Here is a 20,524-nt window from a genome sequence, read left to right as displayed (position 1 = left end):
TTAGCACTGTACCACTTTGAGCCACAGCTCGGCTTCCGGTTTTCTGTTGATTAATTGGAGATACGAGTCTGATTAGTTTTCTTACTTGGGCTGGCTCTGCACCATGATCCTCAGATCTTAGCTTCCTGAGCCGGTAAGATTACAGGCATAAAGCCACCAGCTCCCAGCTAGTCTTAGTTATTTTAAATGCTGGTCTGTTAATTACAAAATCTGCCATATCTGAATCTGTCTTACTAGCTGGTGTTTTTTTTTTTTTTTAGTAATGTTTATACTTTTTTATTGAAATCTGGAAGTCAAAGGAACTAAGGTAAATAGACCTTCAATGTCAGGTTTTACATATATCTGTCTAGCAGTTAGGCTGTGTTTATAGTTTGCTATAATTACAAATTTAAGATGATAATTTCTGTCTTTTTTTTGTTCCCCATTAATTTCAGTCTTATTATTTCAGTTCAGAATGAATGCAGTGCCTCACACATGCTAATCAAGTACACTACCCCTTGTACAATACTCCCAGCCTTTCTGTTGTTATTTCATTTTGGAGACAGGGTCTCACTGGTAACTCTTCCTGGGCTAGCCTTGGACTTAGAGTGCTGCTGCCTCTGCCTTCTGAGGAGCTGGGATTACAAACGTGCATCACACAACCAACAGAGAAGCCAGCTCCACCCTCTAGAGAAGAGTTGGAAGCTAACGATTTTTTCAGGTGTACCTTAGTGTGTGGGGGAGGGGGTGGGAAGGGTAGGGTGGAGACCTAACATTAAAGTTAGGTCTCCATGGATTTTGTTTTGTTGGTAGTAGTGGCCATTAGAGTTCAGGACTTTTCACTTGCTATTAGGGTGCCCTACCACTTGAATCATGCCCTGGTCTTTTTGTTCACTTTTTGTTGTTGTTGTTGTTGTTTTTTGGTGCTGTCCTGAGGCTTGAATTCTGGGCCTGGGCACTCTCCTTGACCTTTTTTTGTCTTGTGTGTCAGTTGTGGGGCTTGAACTCTGGACCTGGGCACTGTCCTTGAGCTCTTCAGCTCAAGGTTAACCCTTTATACTACAGCTCCACTTTGGTTTTCTGGTGGTTAATTGGAGATAAGAGTCTCATCTCACAGACTCTCCTGCCTGGGCTGGCATTGAACTGTGATCCTCAGATCTCAGCCTTCCAAATAGCTAGGATTACAGGCGTGAGTCACAAGTGCCCCAAATCCTTCTTCCTCAAGGCCAGCACTGTAACCAAGCCAGAGCGCCACTTCTGGCTTCTTGGTGGTTAATTGAAGACTATAATCCCCTCAGATCTCAGCCTTCTGAGTAGCTAGCATTACACATGTGAGCCGATGCTTGTCTGTCCATCCATCCATCCATCCATCCATCATCTCCCTCCCTCCCTCCCTCCCTCTCTCCCTCCCTCTTTACCTCTAATAAATATACAGATGCAGACAGATGTAGATATAGAGATTTTATTCATTCTTTTGTGAGCACTTTCCCATTATTATATTGATATGTAATAATAAAAATTGGAAGATAAAATGAAAGTAGGAAGAGTCCAATTCTTTCATTATATGAGCTCAGTGTGATTCTTAAGACGTTTTCGTTTTCTTTTTTATTATGATTTTTTCATAAGTATTGAGGTTTGAACTCAGGACCTCATACTTACTAGGCTGGTGCTTTATCACTTTAGCCACACTCCTAGTCTCATGTTTTTGTTAGCTTTTTGGAGATGGAGTCTCAAAAACTTTTCTGCCCAGGATGGCTTCAAATTGTGATCCTCTGGATCTCAGCCTCCAGAGTAGCTAGAATTATAAGTATAAGCAAGTGGCACATGGCTCTTTTAATTTTTTTTCTTTATTGCCTACTTTCAGACATTCTTTTAAAATAACTGTCCACAAGCCGGGCTCTGGTAACTCATGTCTGTAATCCTAGCTACTCAGAAGGCTGAGATCTGAGGACTGCAGATCAAAGCCGACCTGGGCAGAAAAGTCTGTGAGACTTATCTCCAATAAACTGTTCAGAAGAAGCTGGCAGTGGTGATTTGGCTCAAATGGTAGAGTGCTAGCTGCTCTTGAGCACCAGGAGGCTCAGGGAAAAGGCCCAGGCCTGGGACTAGCAAAAATAAATAAAATAAAATAACTGTACACAATCATTTTAAGTAACTGTACATTGTGATTAATTCTACTTCACAACAAATGGTTCATGGGCATTTTCTCCTTTATCATATATATATATATAAAATGTTAGAAGCGTTACAATAGTTCAATTAACCTTACCTTTATAATGAACTACAGTTGATCCATAAAAGTATTTTTGGTGCACTGCCAATTCTGGGTGCATAGACAGCAAATGTTGAGTGACTAAATGAGTCAGTTACAGGGTTTGTATGTATGTGTGTGCATGCATGTGTGGGTGTAAGCATCTGGTTTTGGGGATCAAACCCAGGGCTTTGTGTATATAGGTGAAATCTCTACCACTGAGCTAGAGTTTCAATATTTTTGAATAGCAATATGATGAGAACATTTAAACGTAAAGGTTATTTTAATCAGTTTTACGTATTTAGAATTTTATAGAGGTTGAGCTGAGTCCAATAATAGCATCAATGTTTTTAAAGCTCTTGATTCCTAATTAGATTTTTCCAAAATTGAGTAAGTGGAATGAAGCTAACCCACAAAAAGAAAAGATACTGTTCAGACTAAGCAAATAAACAAGCGGTCCTTCGCTGAGAATCTAAACAAGCCCAAAAGATGAGTGAGAAGCAAGGCCTTCCTAGAAAGGGTGAGCTGAATTCGACGCTGCAGCTGCCTTTCCAACGCGAATTCCCTCTGCTGCCCTGCTGCGGGACAGTTCTGTGAGCAATGTCAGCCAACTTACTGACAGCAGGAGAATGGTCTCCATTCTGGGCAGTACTGGCCACCTCACCCTCTCAAAAGCTGGCTCAAGCATGGAATCCTAGCAGCTCAGGCGCCTGAGATCTGAGCATGACAGATCAGTGCCAGCCCAGGCAGGAAGGTCCATGAGAATCTTACCTCCAGTGAACCACCAAAAAGGCAGCAGTGGAACTGTGGCTCAAGCGGTAGAAGGTCAGCTTGAGTGAAACAAGCTAAGAGAGACTTGAGGCTCTGCAAGCCTCAGTGGGGCACACGTGTGTCTCAGCAGGCGGCCAGCAGCAGGCTTCTTGAAGGTTCCCATGTCTTCCTCAGGCCTCTGCTTCAGCACGCCCCTATGCTATTCGCATGTCGATCACCAAGTTAGCACCGGAAGCTACGCCGCTGGACCCCGCTAGACTCACATCTGGTATGAGGGAGCATGGGACTGGAATGCAAACAGATTTCTATCATTTCTCCCTGGACGGAGTGAAGCCCAGTGCTCATTGTGCATCCAGGGTTGTGTGTGGGATTTTGCACTCACATCTTCAATCACATGCACTGCTGATGTTAGTCTGGAATGTGTCTCGGGGGAGACCGTACCCCCTGATTGTCTGTGCAGGCTTTACTTCTTCCTCAGCTTCATGTTGATGCTCTGTCTTAGGGATATGGCCCTATTTTATGATCCATTATATTTGTTCCAGAACCTTAGTAATGTATGGATTCACTATCTAAAGGGATCTTTGTTACATAACTAATAAGTAGAATTTTTTTCTTCTGGGTTGGGAATGTGGCCTAGTGGTAGAGTGCTTGCCTAGCATGCATGAAGCCCTGGGTTTGATTTTTCAGTACCATATAACCAGAAAAAGCAAGGAGTGGTACTGTGGCTCAAGTGGTAGAGTGCTAGCCTTGAGCAAAATGAAGCTCAGGGACAGTGCTTAGGCCCTGAGTTCAAACCCCACGACTGGCCAACAACAACAAAAAAAACCCAAACAAACAAAATTTTTTTTGATCCATTTTTTTCCCAGTCCTGGGGCTTGAATTCAGGGCCTGAGCACGGTCCCTGGCTTCTTTTTGCACAAGGCTAGCACTCTACCACTAGGCCATATCCCCAGCCCACTGATCCAATTGAGAATTTCACTGCATTCTAAGGTTGTTCCTCCTCTTCCTTCTTGCCAGTCTTGGGCTTGAACTCAGGGCTTGGGCACTGTTCCTGAGCTTTTTTGCTCAAGGGTACTCTACCACTTTGAGTCACAGCACCACTTCTGGTTTTCTGGAGTCTAAATGGAGATAAGAATCATATAGACTTTCCTTCCCAAGCTGGCTTTGAATCACAATCCTCAGATCTCAGCTTCTTGAGTAGCTAGGATTACAAGTGTGAGCCACCAGTGCCTGACTTGATGTTTTGTTTGTTTTCTTTATATCCGAAGCATTCCCAACATTGAGGTGGACTACATTTCGGAGGCGAGCACAGGAATACAGCTTCTGTTGGGAGGTACACCTGCCATGTAGGTGCTTCTGAGAGCAGCCCCGGGAAGCCCAGGGGTGAGCTGCCTGCTGGAGCCTTCCTTCCTGGAAGAGGCTGATGAGCGCACTGCACTGCAGAGCAGAATCTCACTCGCTCAGCGCCACGCCTCCCTCAGCGGCTCCTGGCCCTCTGCCGGGACTTCAGGTCAAGCCCCTGCTTCCCAGTCTGTGGTGTTGCTGCCTTTTTGCAGCACATACAGTGTCCACTGGCCTTCACCAACATGCCCAGCCTCGTGGCCTTCTTTGCTTTCCCTGCTGTCATAGCAGAAGAGATTGTGTGTGTGTGTGTGTGTGTGTGCGTGCGTGTGTGTGCGTGTATGTGTGCGTGTGTAGGTAGGTATTGGGGCTTGAACTCAGGGCCTGGGCACTCTCCCTGAGGATTTTCTGCTCAAGGTGAGCACTCTACCACTTGGGTCACAGCTCTACCTCCAGCTTTTCTGGTGCTTAACTGGAGATAAGAGTCTCACAGATTTTCCTGCCAGAGCTGGTTTTGAACCTTGACCTCAGATCTCAGCCTCCTGAGTAGCTAGGATTACAGGTGTGAGCCACTGGTGCCTGAGTTTTCTCTCACTCTTTCCAGAAATAGCTGGGTTCTTCCAGGTGCCGGGGAGGGCTCTCCAGGGGCACAAACCCTGCCCGCAGGGAGCTCACACCACTGAACACTCCTACAAAGGCAAAACCCTTCCCCATCCACCCCAGCACCTCCATGTCATGTGACAGCATATTATGCCTTTTGCTTCCTTCTTTTCCTCCCTGTACTCCCATGGTATTCCACCTGTGGTCGTGACTGTCCGTTCCATATGCAGCCCATTCTTCAGAACAGCACACAATCCCCCTCGGCTCACTTTTGACTTGCAAATCCTTCCACCTGTCCCTGAGCACTCAGCCTTCAGCCTCAGTCACCGAGAACGGTGTACTTGACAATGAGGTCCATTCTCTAAGCTCCAGAGCCCACCAATCTGGTGCCCACTTTACCCTGCCTTGCCAGCCTTACCTACACAAACCCTTCTAAACACCCTAGCCTCTTTTCCTTCAGTCTTAAGGGGTCTTCCTCCCTGCCAACCCTGGTGCTTCTCCATATGGAGCCTCCCTTCTCGCGAGAATTCTGGACAACAAACTGTCTTCTGTATTCTTTTTATTTATTTATTTTTGGTTGGTTGTGGGGCTTGAACTCAGAGCCTGGGCACTGGCCTGAGCTTTTCTGCTCAGGGATAGTGCTCTACCACTTTGATTCATAGCACCCCATTCCGTTTTCTGATGGTTAAAACCTATATTCTACAAATACACGACTACTCTGTCTTTCCTCTATAGAAACTTCATCTGCTGGACCCTGGACAGCACACTGTCTTAGCTCTTCTTCCTGCCTTAGCAACTCTTACTTTTCTTTTTCTTTCCTTTTTTTCTTTTTTGTCGGTTGATTGTGGGGCTTGAACTCTGGGCCTGGGTGCTGGCCCTGAACTCTTCAGCTCCTGGCTAGCGCTCTACCATTTTCTAAGTAGCTGATTGACGACAGGAGTCGCACAGACTTTTCTGCCTGGGCTGGCTTTGAACCACGGCCCTCAGATCTTAGCCTCCTGAGTAGGTAGGATGACAGGTGTGAGCACATGCGCCTGGCTACTCTTGTCTTTTTCTGATGGCCTAGTGTTCGTCAGCTTTCTGTTATGTGGCCCGCTTAAAAGGAGGAGACCACTTGCTCTGGTTTCCATTTCAGAGGTTTCTGTCCATAGCTGCTTCACCTATCGCTGTGGGCCTGAGGCTGCACAGCTTCTGAGCACACGGAAGAAGCCTGTTGATTTCAGGACAGCTGGGAAGTAAGAAGAAGAAGGCAGGAAGGAGCCCGCATTCCAGCATGTCCTTCTAGGGCATGACACCAACAGTGGAACTCCCTCCAGCGAGGACCCGTGCTCTTAGACAGAGATAGCTGAGATTTTGGTTCTGAAACAAAATGTGAACAAGGGGCATAGAGATCAGGAACTTGTTTACCACTGCAACCAACTATGAGATTACAGAGTGATAGTATTCTATCTGTGTGAATTGAGGATCTTAATACTTTAGAAAGGATGTTTTCCTACTTTAGAAAGAACATTTTAAAACAATCACACAAGGAAAAGACTAACATTTAGAGAAAAGACTCCTTTTTCTTTGTTTGAAGGCCCAAACAAATCAAACAAGATTTTAATGGTGTTTACAATGCTTATTTGAAAACAAGTCTTTTTATTTATTTTTTTTTAAATTTGTTGGGTTTAAAAAAAAATGTTGGTACTGGGGTTTGAACTCGTCTTCACACTTGCCAGGCAGGTGTTCTTACCCTGGAGCCGTGCCAAAGTACATCTTATTTGGTGCTTTTCCAGGGTCTTGCAGAAGTCCAAGCCACCAGCTCCCCCATTCTCTAATTTGATAGCAAAAAGGATGGAGAAAGAACTCCCACAAGTTTATAAAACTATTAACCCACCATACACAAGTCTCCACCAATTAGTATGCCTATGTTGACAGCGATTGAAAATTTCGAACACACACACATAAAGAAAGGTTTGACATGTTATTGGACCAGGTATATTAAAACAAAATCAAAAATAGAATCATTAGGTCTGTACATATTAGCATAAGTGAAATGAAATGTCATTGCAGTCACACAGAGGCACTCACAGTAGAAAAACGGAGTAAACAAAACCTCTCTGCCTCTTGCCACGTTAGCTCCTGGCCCTTTGGAGTCACCTTTGTTCATATTCTTGGGTATAAATAGTCTCATACACATAAACAACCTAGAAAAGATCGATAAATCACAAAAGGGCCTCAAACCTGGAATTGTTATTACCTTTACTTTCTAGAGTACAATTAAAATTAATATTTGATCCTTAAAATAATGTTCAAATCATTTGAAGCGATGAAGGAAATGTTTATACTTTGCAAAGTTCAGCAGGAATTAGGATCGTATTGTTCTTCTAAAAGGCAGCATCCAAAGTCTTTTGTAAACCCTAGAATTAAAAATCTGGGTGGTTAAAAATATTCCTTTGCAAAGCAGAGTGGTTTCTGAGGCTCTTTCCCTTCTCTGGGAGGCCTGGGCTAGAAGCCCTGGGCAAGGGGGCCTGGCCTTGGTGAGTGCACATAAACAACTGTCCTGCAGGGGGCGGCCTTCCTGCTGGCTGCCCAACTGATTTATCAACTCCTGTGATAATAACTGTCATATTTCCAAGACAGAGGGAATGGAATCCAAAGAACAAAAGCATCGAAATACATCTTGAAGCTGCTGACTTCACCTGCAAAATCTAAAAGATTGGATTAGTAAGTTAAAAAAAAAAAAAGCCAAAGCAGAGGGGAAAACACAATGAAGTGCTATGCACGAGGTTATGTTTTGCTAAACAGACGAGTTTAGTTCTGCTATTACTGGGGATTGTTGCACTGGTCTCTGAACTTTGGGGTCCTATGTCTTCATTGTGTTCACATGAGCAGTGTGGGTTCATTTTTGGAGAGAAGAGTTGTTCTGTCCTCAGAAGACGGATGTTGATCCGGCAGGATGGGATGCCCAGCTGAGATACAGAATGCTCCTCCACACCAGGACCGTCTTCCTGAGACACCCTAGGTGCAGATGACGCCAGCCAGATGTGTGGATGCCCCGGGCTACCAGGGATGGCGACTTCATCTCATCCTGAGACCTCTCTCCTGCAAGCTAGGGCTGCTGCTGATACTGCCCTTCAGTGGCGGTATAGAAATCATCCAGGACGCTCTGTAGGTAATCGAATGTTGGCCTCTCTTCAGCCTTTTCTTTCCAGCACAATTTCATGATTTCATAGAGTTCATCTGGGCAGTTCTCCATGCGAGGCATCCGGTAGCCCTGAGACAGTGCAGTCATCACGTCCGCATTGGTTCTCCCTAGGGCCGAAAAACCACAGGCTATTTAGAAACTGACCAGAAGGCTGAACACTGCAGTTTGTTTTTGTTTTTGCTACTCATACCCTACAAGCATCAATTCTAAAAAGCATTATCGAATATATAATGGCTTGAAGTATACTATCTCCAAAGTCACGACTTAAAATCCTAACCACAAGTCACTCAGAATATGGCTGTATTTGGAGATAAGAGCCTTGAAGAAGAAGATGCATTACAATGAAAGCCAGGCACTGGTGGCTTATGCTATAATCTTAGCTACTTAGGAGGCTGAGATTTGAGAATGGAAGTTCAAAGCCAGTCGGATCAGAAAAGTCTGTGAGAGTCTAATTTCCAATTAACCACTAAAAAGCCAGAAGTGAGGTATGGTGCAAGTGGTAGAGAGCTAGCTTTGAGTGCTAAGGGACAGTGTTTAGGTCCTGAGTTCAAGCCCCAGTACTGGTGCGCGCGCACACACACACACACACACACACACACACACACACACACACACACACACAAAGGGGCAGGTCCTAGTCTAATATGACCAGTCTCCTTCTAGAAAGAGAAGACAGAGATACACGGAGGGAAAACCATGTGAAGACACAAGGACAGCCATCCTCCCCTCCAGATAAAAGCCTCAAATAAAACTGATTCTGCCAATATCGTCATCTCCCAGTCTTCCAGCCTCCAGTTACTAGAATGCTATGACTGCCTGCTAAGCTCAGACATCAAGGAATTCTGTAAGTAATTGAATATACGTGTGTATACAATATATATGCATGTGTATGCATATATACACTCATCTGTATACATATATATACATATACGTCACTATGGGAATTGTATGTATGTATGTATGTTAGTATGGGGGACTAATATAGAATTCAGTTTGTCAAAGCAAAACCAGGCAAATGTATAAGTAGAAGCCAAAGAAAATTCTCTTTGGTGAGAAAAGACATGGGACTTGACTGGCCTTTGAATCAACCCTATACACCCAATTATTTTAGGAGTCAGTCTCAATTTCTTTGGCAGAAGAGAACTCTTTCTGCTTCCACATGTATTTATTAAAAAATAATTATCTTCATTCTCTCTCTCTCTCTCTCTCACACACACACACACACACACACACACACACACACACACACACAGAGGAACTCACTGTGTGACCCAGGCACGCCTCAAATTCATGATCCTCCTGCCTCCACCTCCAGAGTACTGAGATTACAGACAAGTACTATCACTCCCAGTGCCAATACTTAGGTTATTATCTTTAAGTGGTTGGACAAGGGGGCTTCAATTCAGCAGGCTAGTTTGTGAGCTCACTGCATCTTGATCAGTGTCTCTCCTCCCAGCATTCTTCTCCATCTCTCCCAAACCCACCAGCACCAATAATTGATTGGTTGATTCCTGGGTGTGTTCTCTACTACATGAGCCATGTCACCAGCTCTACTTTTTGTCAATTATCATGAAGGCAGAGTCTAGCAGGTTTGTCTGCCTGGGTTTCCCTCAAACCTTAATCCTCTAGATCTTTGCCTACTCAGGATTTCAGGTGTGGATCATCAAAACCCAGTTCACTAAGGGAGTTGTTAAAATTTGGTCTTCCATTGTAAATTTACTTAAAACCATCATCTTCAAGTCCCCCCGCTGAACTGGTAATATCCCAAATAGTTACACACTCAGCATTCACTTGGAAATGAATCATAGCTTGTGTCATCTGCAGGATGCCTGTCTGTAGTACGCGCCATGTCACCTGTAGGATCCTTTGTCTCCTATGAGCAAGATATTGAGAGGCAGAAAGCGGGAGTAAATCATAGCTCATTTCACAGTCATTACATTGTTCCTATCTTTGCGCCTGACTAGAGTCAAAGGCTCACATGAAGGTTGAATTTTCCTATTTTCAACATTCCCTTGAGGGGAGTGAAGTGCTCAAATGGAAGAGGGCTTCTAAGACCACCTAATGTGTCAGGCTGAACTGTCAAGTTCTCACACTGAGAGTGTTTTAAGGGAAAAAGAATCATTTGAATAATAACATTGTCCTGTATTATTAAAATGCCATGGGAGTTGTGTTCATCTGTATCTCTTCCATATTTTGTCCCTTCCCCTTCGGGTAGGCATGTGAGCTTCTCTACAAGACTTTATTTCATGCCGAAGACAGGTGCTGTCTGCATAGAAGAGGAACTCCATTCATCTCACACCATTTCCGGAAAATTGTGACAAATTTTGTCATCCCTTGTCACTGAAAAAATTCTAAAATAATCACTCTAGGGCAAATGGTTTTCCTAGAATAGAACCTTTAAAAATGTTTGTTTTGGAGTCAGTGTTTTTCAAATAGTAGGTTACCACCCATTTAGGATCAACAAGTTAGTGGGTGGTTTGTTTTTTTTTCCAGTACTAGGGTTTGAACTCGGGGCCTGGGTGCCACCCCTTCGTTTTGTGCTCACAGCTGGTGTCTAACTACTTGAATGACAGCTCCACATCTGGGTTTTTGGTGGTTAATTGCAGTTTCACAGGCTTTTCTGCCCTAGCTGGCTTTGAACTGGAATCATGATATGCTCACAGAAGAAAGACTTTAGGTGCTGGTGGCTCATGCCTGTAATCAGGAGGCTGAGGTTGGAGGATTCATGTTCAAAGCCAGCCAAGTCAGGAAAGTCTATGATACTCTTATTTTTAACCACTACAAAACAAGAAGTAAAGCTATGACTCAAGTGGCAGAGCACCAGCCTTGAGTAAAAAAGCAAAGAGACAGCACCCAAGGCCTGAGTTCAAGCCCCACTACTGGGGTTAAAAAAGACATGATGATTCTGAATATTTGGTTTTAAACCTCTATACCTCTTTAGGGGCAAAGCAAAACAAAACTCTCAACAACAATAGACACTCCTCTTTTTTTTTTTTTTTGCCAGTCCTGGGGCTTGGACTCAGGACCTGAGCACTGTCCCTGGCTTTTTGCTCAAGGCTAGCACTCTGCCACTTGAGTCACAGCGCCACTTCTCGCCATTTTCTATATATGTGTTGCTGGGGAATTGAACCCAGGGCCTCATGTATACGGGGCAAGCACTCTTGCCACTAGGCCATATCCCCAGCCCTAGACACTCCTCTTTTTAACTTATAAAATTCACATAAAATATAATCACAGTTTTGAAATGAGGACCTTTGGCCTCAGCTCCAATTCCCATCCCCCTACCCCTCCACATAATTCACCCCACAACAGAAAGAGAAGAGAAATAGAAACTTAACTCCATCTGTGATGAAACTAACAGGCATCTGGCAATGGCAGGCAGCAGTGGCCTGAATTGAGAGGAAGACTGTGTCCCCACTGTGCCTGCAGAGAGGAGCAACCGCAGGCAGCATGGGAAGGCTCACCCCAATGTATTCTGGGAAGGCCCCATTAAGGCTAGCACCCCACAAGAGAGAGTGAAGCCAGTTGCCACAGGCTGTCTGGCAGACCCTCAGTTAACAGTGAAGATTGTGTCATGGCGTGAATATCGTGTGCCCATCTCTCCTCCCCTCACTGAATCTCAAGCTGAACTATGACCACCATTGTGACAGTGCTGAGGGGTGCTTTAATAGACGGTTAGGCTAAGAGTGATCGGTGCCTTTCTCCTGACAGTGAGTGCTCATCTAGGAGCATGATGATCGCAAAGCCAGGCGGCCTCTCCTGCTTTGTCTGTTCTGCATGTGCCTGCTTGCCCTTCTGCTTTCCACCATGTTATTGGATGCTGAGCAGATGGTCTCGGGCATCTTGCTTTCAGAATGGTGAGCCAGGTAAATCTTTCTCCTTTACAAGTTACCCAGGCACAGAACTCTGTTTTAGCCACTAAAAATGGAGTGCATAAGACAAGTGGAGTAGAAGAGCTCCATGCCTGGACACCAAGCCCAGCAAAGGTGAAGGTTGCTTGGGACAGGAGACTAGGAGTGAGGAGAAAGGCTCAGTCATGTCATGGATGAACCTAGAGGACACTTTGCTGAGTGAAACAGATGCAAAGGGCAGCAACTATGATGCCTTTCCTAGGAGGTTTTGGAATAGGAATTGGTAGGGTAGCTCCATCCCCAGTCCTTATAAAGCACAAGAAAACTGGGAACATACTAAGGAATCCTTTTTTCAATTCTCATTATTTTCTTACTCTAGTCCCTTCCTCCTTTCCTTTCTTCTTTCCTTCCTTCCTTCCTTCCTTCCTTCCTTCCTTCCTTCCTTCCGTCCTTCCTTCCTTCCCCCCCTTCCTTCTCACCTTCCTTCCTTCCTTCCTTCCTTCCGTCCTTCCTTCCTTCCTTCCTTCCTTCCTTCCTTCCTTCCTTCCTTCCTTCCCCCCCTTCCCTCTCACCTTCCTTCCTTCTTTCTGATATAGGAGTTTGAACTGAGGGTCTAGGCTAGAACTCTAATCCATTTGAGCCACAGCACCACTTCTGACGTTTTAGTGGTTAACTGAAGACAAGAATCTCATGATTTTTCCCATCTGGGCTGGCTTTGAACTGTGATCCTCAGATCTTAGCTAGCATTATAAGCACTAGCACCTGGCTTCTTTCATGTATTTTATGATTTTTCAACTCAAATCTTTACAGATTCTGAGCATTGAGCATAGTAAGGAGAAGGTCTTACAAGGCGCAGGGATCTAGTTGGAAACAGCTCAGCTAACACCTAGTAGCTAAATTGTTTTCTCTGTGCTTTAAAGGCCTCAACTGAGCAGCATACATATATATATATATATATATATACACATATATATATGTATCATCATGCATGTTACATGATATTATCATGTTACATATTTATCAGATATCAGATTACATATATAATGTGGAAATACAATCTTTTTTCTCATTATAAATAGGTCTAACTATCCATATAGGCCTAAATAATGGAGCTATAGATACACGAAGACAGTCAGCAGGGTTGACATATATTTCTTGGCCAGGCACTGGTGGCTTATACTTGTAATCCCAGCTACTCAGAGGCTATGATCTGAGAACCATGGTTTGAATCTAGCATGGGCAGGAAAGTCAATGAGACTCTTATTTCTCCAGTTAACTAACAAAAAGCCAAAAGTGGAGCTGTGACTCAAGTAGTAGAGTGCTAGTCTTGAGAAAAAATGTCCAGGCACAATGCCCAGACCTTGAGTTCATGCTCTAGTATTGTATAAATGCATTCCTATGTGTGGATACACACACACACACACACACACACACACATATTTTACCACTTTATAGTATGAGTTCACTAACTTCAACACCAAGTGCAGGAACTGTCAGAATATAAAACTATGATATGGAAGAAATTCTCTGAGGCTGTCCGCCCAATGCAGGCACTAGCCAAAGTTGTTCTGCTCCAGGTGGTCCCATTCTAGGTGGTCTGTGGCCATCCTTGCAGAGCAGTGGGAGTGACCAGTCCATGCTACCATAGCCCTGCACTGTCCCCAAGCTCCCTGCCCTCCTACACCACAGAGACTGTCCTGTGACCGCAGAGACTCTCCTGACACACACTTGTCCCAAGTTGACCTCCCCCACTGGCCTGCCTCCTCATCCAGAGCACAGAGCCTGTCTCTAATTATGACTTAGTAGGTGGGTCATCCATCATCCATCCACCCATCCATCCACCCATCATCCATCCATCCATCCATCTACCCATCCATCCATCCACCCATTCATCATCCATCGATCCATCCACCCATCCATCCACCCATCCATCATCCATCCATCCATCCATCCACCCATCCATTCATCCATCCACCCATCCATCATCCATCCATCCATCCATCCATCTACCCATCCATCCATCCACCCATTCATCATCCATCCATCCATCCACCCACCCATCCATCATCCATCCATCCATCCATCCACCCATCCATCCATCCATCCACCCATCCATCATCCATCCATCCATCCATTGAGTATTCACTGAGACTGAAATCATGCGGGCCTCCTACTCCTGTGGCCCGATATCAGGAACTAGCTAATCCCACTGTGGGACCTTCACCCAGGAGACTCCATCATGTCTCTGAGCCCCTGGTAGAGGTAGAGCTCCTGGTAGCTCCTTGTACTACAAGGACCACTAGCTAAAACCAGCAGCTTCTTCACCCTTACTCCCTCAAGCACGCATTATCCCTAGAGCCCCTGCATCCACCCCACCCCCAGCTAAGGTCTGTAACGCACCCATCTCTCCTTACCAGAATGGTAGCTCTCCAAGGCAGGGGCTGAGATGACTGCATCTCGAAAGTCTTGAGAGTCCCTGGCATGCTTAGGTGGTTTTTGTTTTATGTTTTTTGCTTTTGGTTTACAGTTATTTATTTTTGTTGGTGCTGGTAAATGAAGTCGGGACCTTGCACATGCTATATAACCATCGAAGCACATGCTATCCCTCAGATAACTTTCAAATGAAGGAATGATTTAACTTCAGCTTATCTGTAGATTTTGTGGAACGTCAGACATCTGTGAACAATTAGGGGGAAAGATCCCTCCTTCCCATGTCAGCCTGGAGCCTGGAGGCAGGGGGGTGTTGGTGAGTACGGGTAGAGGGGACACAATGTGGCCCCCTCAGCTTGGGTGTGGGGAATCTGGAGACACTGAGTGGTGTAAGTTGAAAATCAGAAGCGTCTGTTACTGGGATTCCTAAAGAGATTCCATCCCCTCAGCCCCAGGCAGGAGTCCCGGCTCAGATGGCAGAAGGCCTGCTCTAGCACGTGTAAGACACTGAGTTTAAATCCTAGTACCACCAACAAAATCAACCAGACAAACAAGAAAAAACACCCTCAGTTCCAAAGTCAATTAGAGGGCACTGGAAATTCTCATTTATGCATTGGTTTCTTCCTGTGTCAGGGACACCTATGTTGAATCCAGACTGATCTCAACACTTACCGATAGCAGTAAGTGCCGACACTGCTCTAGGTACTGAGTAGCTGGTGGGACTCATTAGTGAGAGAAGCTTCGTATGATCAAGTAGAAGGTCAAGAAGATTTTAGAGCAATTTGAAGCATATTTTAGAGCTACTGCCACAAAACCCAGTGAAGATCAAGTTTTGGTTGAAGCCTTTATTCTTTGCTTTTGCATAGTTGAAACTATTTGGTTTCTTAAAAGACTCACCCAGCTTGACTCTTTCCTCATAGAGACCACCTGCATGGAAGTGGGTAACTAAGCCATACCTGGATAGGGGATCTTCCCATAGGTGACAATTTCATACAGGAGAATCCCAAAGGACCAAACGTCAGACTTGATAGTGAAGCATCCGAAGTTGATGGCTTCTGGAGCTGTCCATTTAATGGGGAACTTAGCACCTGAGGGAGGAGATCACATTTCATCTTACACAGAAAAGTCATGAGTGTCAGGCCCTCATACTTCCTCCTTGGATTAGATTTTTTTGGTGCCGGTCCTGGGGTTTGAACTCAGGGCCTGGGTACTATTGCTAACTAAGCTTCTTTTGTTCAAGGCTGGTGCTCTACCACTTTGAGCTGCAGCTCTACTTCTGGATTTTTGGTAATTTCGTGGAGATAAGAGATTCATAGACTTTCCTGCCTGGACTGGCTTCGAACCATGATCCTCAGATCTCAGCCTCCTGAATAGCCAGTACCAGCATGAGCTACCAATGCCTGGCATGATTTTTTTTTTTAAATAAAGAACTAAGCATCTTAGTCACATGCTGGTGGCTCCCGCCTGTAATCCTAGCTACTCAGAAGGCTGAGATCTGAGGATCATAGTTCGAAGTCAGCCCCATAGGAAAATCTGTGAGATGCTGATTTCAGTAAAAGCTGGAAGCGGCGCTGTGGCTCAAGTGGCAGAGTGCTAGCTGAAAGCACAAAAAGGCTCAAGGACAAGCCCCAGGACTGAAAAAAATGATCCAAAACCCCAAACAATTAAACATCTTGATTATGGGACACATATAAATATCTCAAAATGACCCACACATCTGTTTGCTTTCCTTTGGATGACCCCTTCTTCAGAGGCCAACCCCCCCTTGGGGTATTACTACAGGCTTCCTTTAAACAGAAAGAACATGACATAGTGTGTAGAGGAATTTATTCTACATGTGGATGTTTGCCTTCCACACCAGATTCCAAAGCAGACCTCGTTAGTGTTCAAAGAGAACCTGGGAGGGGATCTCCTTAGTCCAAAAATTCAAAGCCAACCTGGTCATTTTAGCTAGATCCCCCTCTCAAAAAGATCTTTTTTTTTCTTCCTTTTATTTATTTATCAGTCATGCTGGAGACCAAACCCAGAGCTATACACATGGGGAGCACATTTTCCATCACAGAGCTGAACCCACAGCCAGAAGGTAAATATCTTTTCATGCGGAGACCTATCTCCTATGCCCTGGTTAACAGTTACTCAGATGCTAGTGAATGGTAATGTCCCCGTCGTTCATTTCCTGGGACAAAGCATCTCACACTGTGAGGGCAGAAAACAATGATCTGCTGAGGAGACAAGGAAGGAGCCATGCTTCTCAGTCGCTGCTGAGGATGAGGGACTGGGGCCGGTGGATGGGATCTAGGGAATGAAGAGGCAAGAGCCGCGTAAGGAAAGCAGGACTCAAGCATAGACTCCAGCATCAAGCAAAGGCTGGGGGTTCCCCAACTAGTTCAAAAAACATTCAGTTTGTCTTTTTTTTTTCTTCTTCAACTACTAGGGTTTGAACTCAGGACCTCATACTTGCTCAGATAGTGCTCTGCTACTTGAGCCATGTTTCCAGCCCAGGTTTTTGGTGGTTCATTGAGGATGGAGTCTTCTGGGTTTTTTTTTGTCATGGTTGGTTCTGAACTGTGATCCTCAGACCTCAGCCCCTTGATTAGGTAGGTTTACAGGTGGGAGCCATGAGCTTCTGGCTCTTTTATGTCATTGCTTCAGAGTATTTGGGGGGGGGGGGAGAAGTGGAGGTCTGGCTCAAGTGGCAGAGCACCAGCCTTGAAAGGGAAAAACAACAACAACAAGAAGCAGGAGTGCAAGGTCCTGAGGTCAAGCCCCAGTGCTGGAATAAAAAAAGGATGACCAAGGCAAGTGCGGCGGGCTCACGCCTGTAATTCTAGCTACTCAGGAGGCTGAGATCTGAGGATCACAGTTCAAAGCCAGCCAGGCAGGAAACCGTGAGATTCTTACCTCCAACTAACCACAAAGAAAACTGGAAGTGGTGCTGTGGCTCAAGTGGCAGAGTGCTAGCCTTGAGCTGAAGAGCTCAGGGACAGCGCCCAGGCCCAGAGTTCAAGCCCCACGACTGACCAAGAAAAAAAGATGATCAGTCAAAATGTAAGTCTGAATAACAGCTTAAAGGACAGGCGCACACCCCTTCCTTGACTAGCAGCACACTGCTGGGGCAGTGCCCTGGCTGGGAACTTGGCTCTGGTAGCCAGGGCGGAATCTCGGCTCTGCTGGTCCCTGCTTGATGTGACCCTGTAAGGGGCCTTATTATTCCCGGCCTGGCTAATGGAGAAACACGCGAGAGCCTCCACACTGAAGGGACGGTCACCTGGATGACCTATGTGCAAAAAGCATCGTATGGTAATCCTGAGTTGAGACAAGGCAACCCCACATGGTCTTGGGCTGGCCAGCCTTCAGGAGAAAGGTTATTTTTGTGAGCCTCCAGGTGTGTCAATGTTAATTTTTTTTAAAAGCCACAAAAAACTAGGATCAATTCTGAGGCTGTCTCCTGGGTTTGAATCCTGGCTCTAGCACTTACAGAGAGAGTTGGAAAGCAGCAAAACTCTGAGTTCCCGCATCAGTAAGCTACAGTATAGAATTAGTGCTATACATGTTTTCTTTAAAATGAAATGACATGTACAGACTTCATTTTTTAAGTAAAAGGGCTTCACCTTATAAAGCAAATAAAGAATCTTGATGATGTCCATCTATTTTGTCCTTTTTCCCTCCCGCTTTTCCTCCCTCCCTTCCTCCTTCTTTTTGTCCCTTCTTCCTTCCTGCGCCAGTCTTGGGGCTTGAATTCAGGGCCTGGGTGATGTTCCTGAGCTTTTTAACTCAAGGCTGCCACGCTATACTTGAGCCATAGCTCCATTCCAGCTTTCTGCTGATTAAGTGGAGATAAGAGTCTCATAGACTTTTCTAAGTTAGCTTCAAATCACGATCCTCAGATCTCTGTCTGAGTAGCTAGGATTACAGGTATGAGCTACTGTTGCCAGACTAAAGATTACTTGAAAGAACAACAACAATAAACCATTGTTGCAGGAGGGCCAGGGAGGGGCACAGCAATGGCGGGCCAAAGGGCGAACAAATGTCGTAGTGTTATTCACGAGACACTATGTTGAAAATCAACTATTCAACTTGTAGGTAGAGATGGGGGGAAAACCTTATAAAGAGAGAGGGGAAGGATGACATTGTCCAGGAAGAAATGTGCTAATAACCTGATTTATGTTACTGTAACCTCTCTGTACATCACCTTCATAAAAACAATAAAAATTAAAATTAAATGATACTATTATTGTAACAAAACAATAATAGACAATGATGGTACATTAAATATTGTACCAAATAAGTTTTCCTATAGGCAATGATTATGTAATTGCTTTGTTAAAAGCAGACAAAAAAGCCTCAAAGGAGACCCTAAGAAAAGACAGTCCTTGGGGCTGGGAATATGGCCTAGTGGCAAGAGTGCTTGCCTCATATACATGAAGCCCTGGGTTCGATTCCCCAGCACCACATATACAGAAAATGGCCAGAAGTGGCGCTGTGGCTCAAGTGGCAGAGTGCTAGCCTTGAGCAAAAAGAAGCCAGGGACAGTGCTCAGACCCTGAGTCCAAGCCCTAGGACTGGCAAAAGAAAAATTAAAAGAAAAGACAGTCGTCGCTCGCACCTTCCCTTGCCGTGTACTCGTTGTCCTCTATGACTCTAGCCAGGCCAAAATCTGCGATCTTGCACATGAGTGACTCCGATACCAGGACGTTGGCTGCGCGCAGGTCACGATGGATGTAGTTTTTCCGCTCGATGTACGCCATGCCCTCCGCAATCTGCAATCAGAAATGGACTCCCGTGTTAGCGTGAAGGCGAGGCTGCCGTAGCAGGCCAGGGAGGAGAAGCAAGAGCCTTGAGTTCCTCAAGTCTTGTCACATACGTTCTTTCGGTCATTCAAGTTCCAAAGCCACTGGGAGATCAAGACAGGGGTGTGTGTGTGTGTGTGTGTGTGTGTGTGTGTGTGTGTGTGTGTGTGTGTGTGCGCCAATATAGGGCCTGAACGCAAGGCCTGGGTGTTGTCTTTTAGCTTTTTTTGCTCAAGGCTAGTACTGTACTACTTGAACCATACCTCTACTTCCAGCTTTTTGCTGGTTAATTGGACACAAGAGTCTCACAGACTCTTGCCTGGGCTGGCTTTGACACTCAATTCTCAGATCTCAGCCTCCTGAGTAGCGAGGATGGCAGGCGTGAGCCACTGGCACCTGGCATGAGATTTTTTAATATAATCCCCCAGCCAATCATGCCTCCATCATGCCTCCACATTTGCCGTAGACCAACTTCCAAGACTCAACATGTTGATAGGCACATGTCAATATTCCAGCTTCCCAAAGGTGCAAACATATGCAGTAGCCAGGATGTGTGTACCTCCAAATTCATATTGAGGTCTTCTCCCCCACGGTGTTGGGAGTAGGAGGTAGAGGTGTTGGGGGATGATTGGATCATGGGGCAGAACCTTCTGGAAGTCCCGGAAGGCTGCTGCTCCTTTCCACCATGTGAGGACTCAGTGGAAAGAGGCTTGCACTGTCAACTTGCATGTGGACCTCACTAGTCACTGACCCCTGGAGCCTTGTCATGTACACTGTCCATCCTTACAATGATGGGAAATAAATGTCTGTTATTTCAGCCACCCAGTCCATTTTGTTGCTGCAGCTGGAACTAAGACACCAAAGCTGGAAAAAGTATGATGCTAACAGGAGTAAATAAACAGAGTATCGCGATCAGGACATGCTTGAGGGACTGTATCCTGTCAAGTTAATGAGCAACCACTGAACTGGCTCACCAGAGAAATCAGAAGATTCACTGTGACAACCAAGCAAGGTAGAACCAGAGATCGAAACAGAACTCGAGCAAGGGGTGGGGGGTGGGGGAACGGGACACAAGCTAGTCACACTAAATAGAAAACAGGCATTGCTCCAGAATCGCCAATGCCAAATTATAAAGTCAAGTGAGGGCAGACAGAAGTAGAATGGAGAATAAGAGACAAGGGAAAGATATAGGTAGATAGATAGATAGATGATAGATAGGAAAATAGATAGATAAAATCATATACCATTTAAGTGTAGCTGGTAAGTAGTTAGAACACACACACACAAACACACATAAATTAGAATTATTTCACAACAGCCAGGC

The 20,524-nt window shown here is 45.2% G+C and overlaps 1 protein-coding gene across 2 annotated transcripts in view; it reads right to left on the bottom strand.

Annotated features, from left to right (window-relative positions):
• Positions 1-6,896: 6,896 nt before the first annotated feature.
• The window catches only part of Lyn (LYN proto-oncogene, Src family tyrosine kinase), a 132,236-nt gene continuing 118,608 nt past the window's right edge, over positions 6,897-20,524 (bottom strand). For both annotated transcript variants that reach the window (XM_048359181.1, XM_048359180.1), the window contains exons 11-13: positions 19,017-19,170; positions 15,367-15,498; positions 6,897-8,236 (exon numbers count right to left, since the gene is read on the bottom strand). In XM_048359181.1, the coding sequence (XP_048215138.1) occupies positions 8,034-8,236; positions 15,367-15,498; positions 19,017-19,170 (489 nt within the window). In that variant the 3' untranslated portion in view covers positions 6,897-8,033. The remainder of the gene's footprint in view (positions 8,237-15,366; positions 15,499-19,016; positions 19,171-20,524) is intronic.

Source organism: Perognathus longimembris, chromosome 12 (genome assembly GCF_023159225.1).
Source record: "Perognathus longimembris pacificus isolate PPM17 chromosome 12, ASM2315922v1, whole genome shotgun sequence".
Lineage (NCBI taxonomy): Eukaryota > Metazoa > Chordata > Mammalia > Rodentia > Heteromyidae > Perognathus > Perognathus longimembris.
This window is presented reverse-complemented; position numbering and strand designations above follow the sequence as displayed.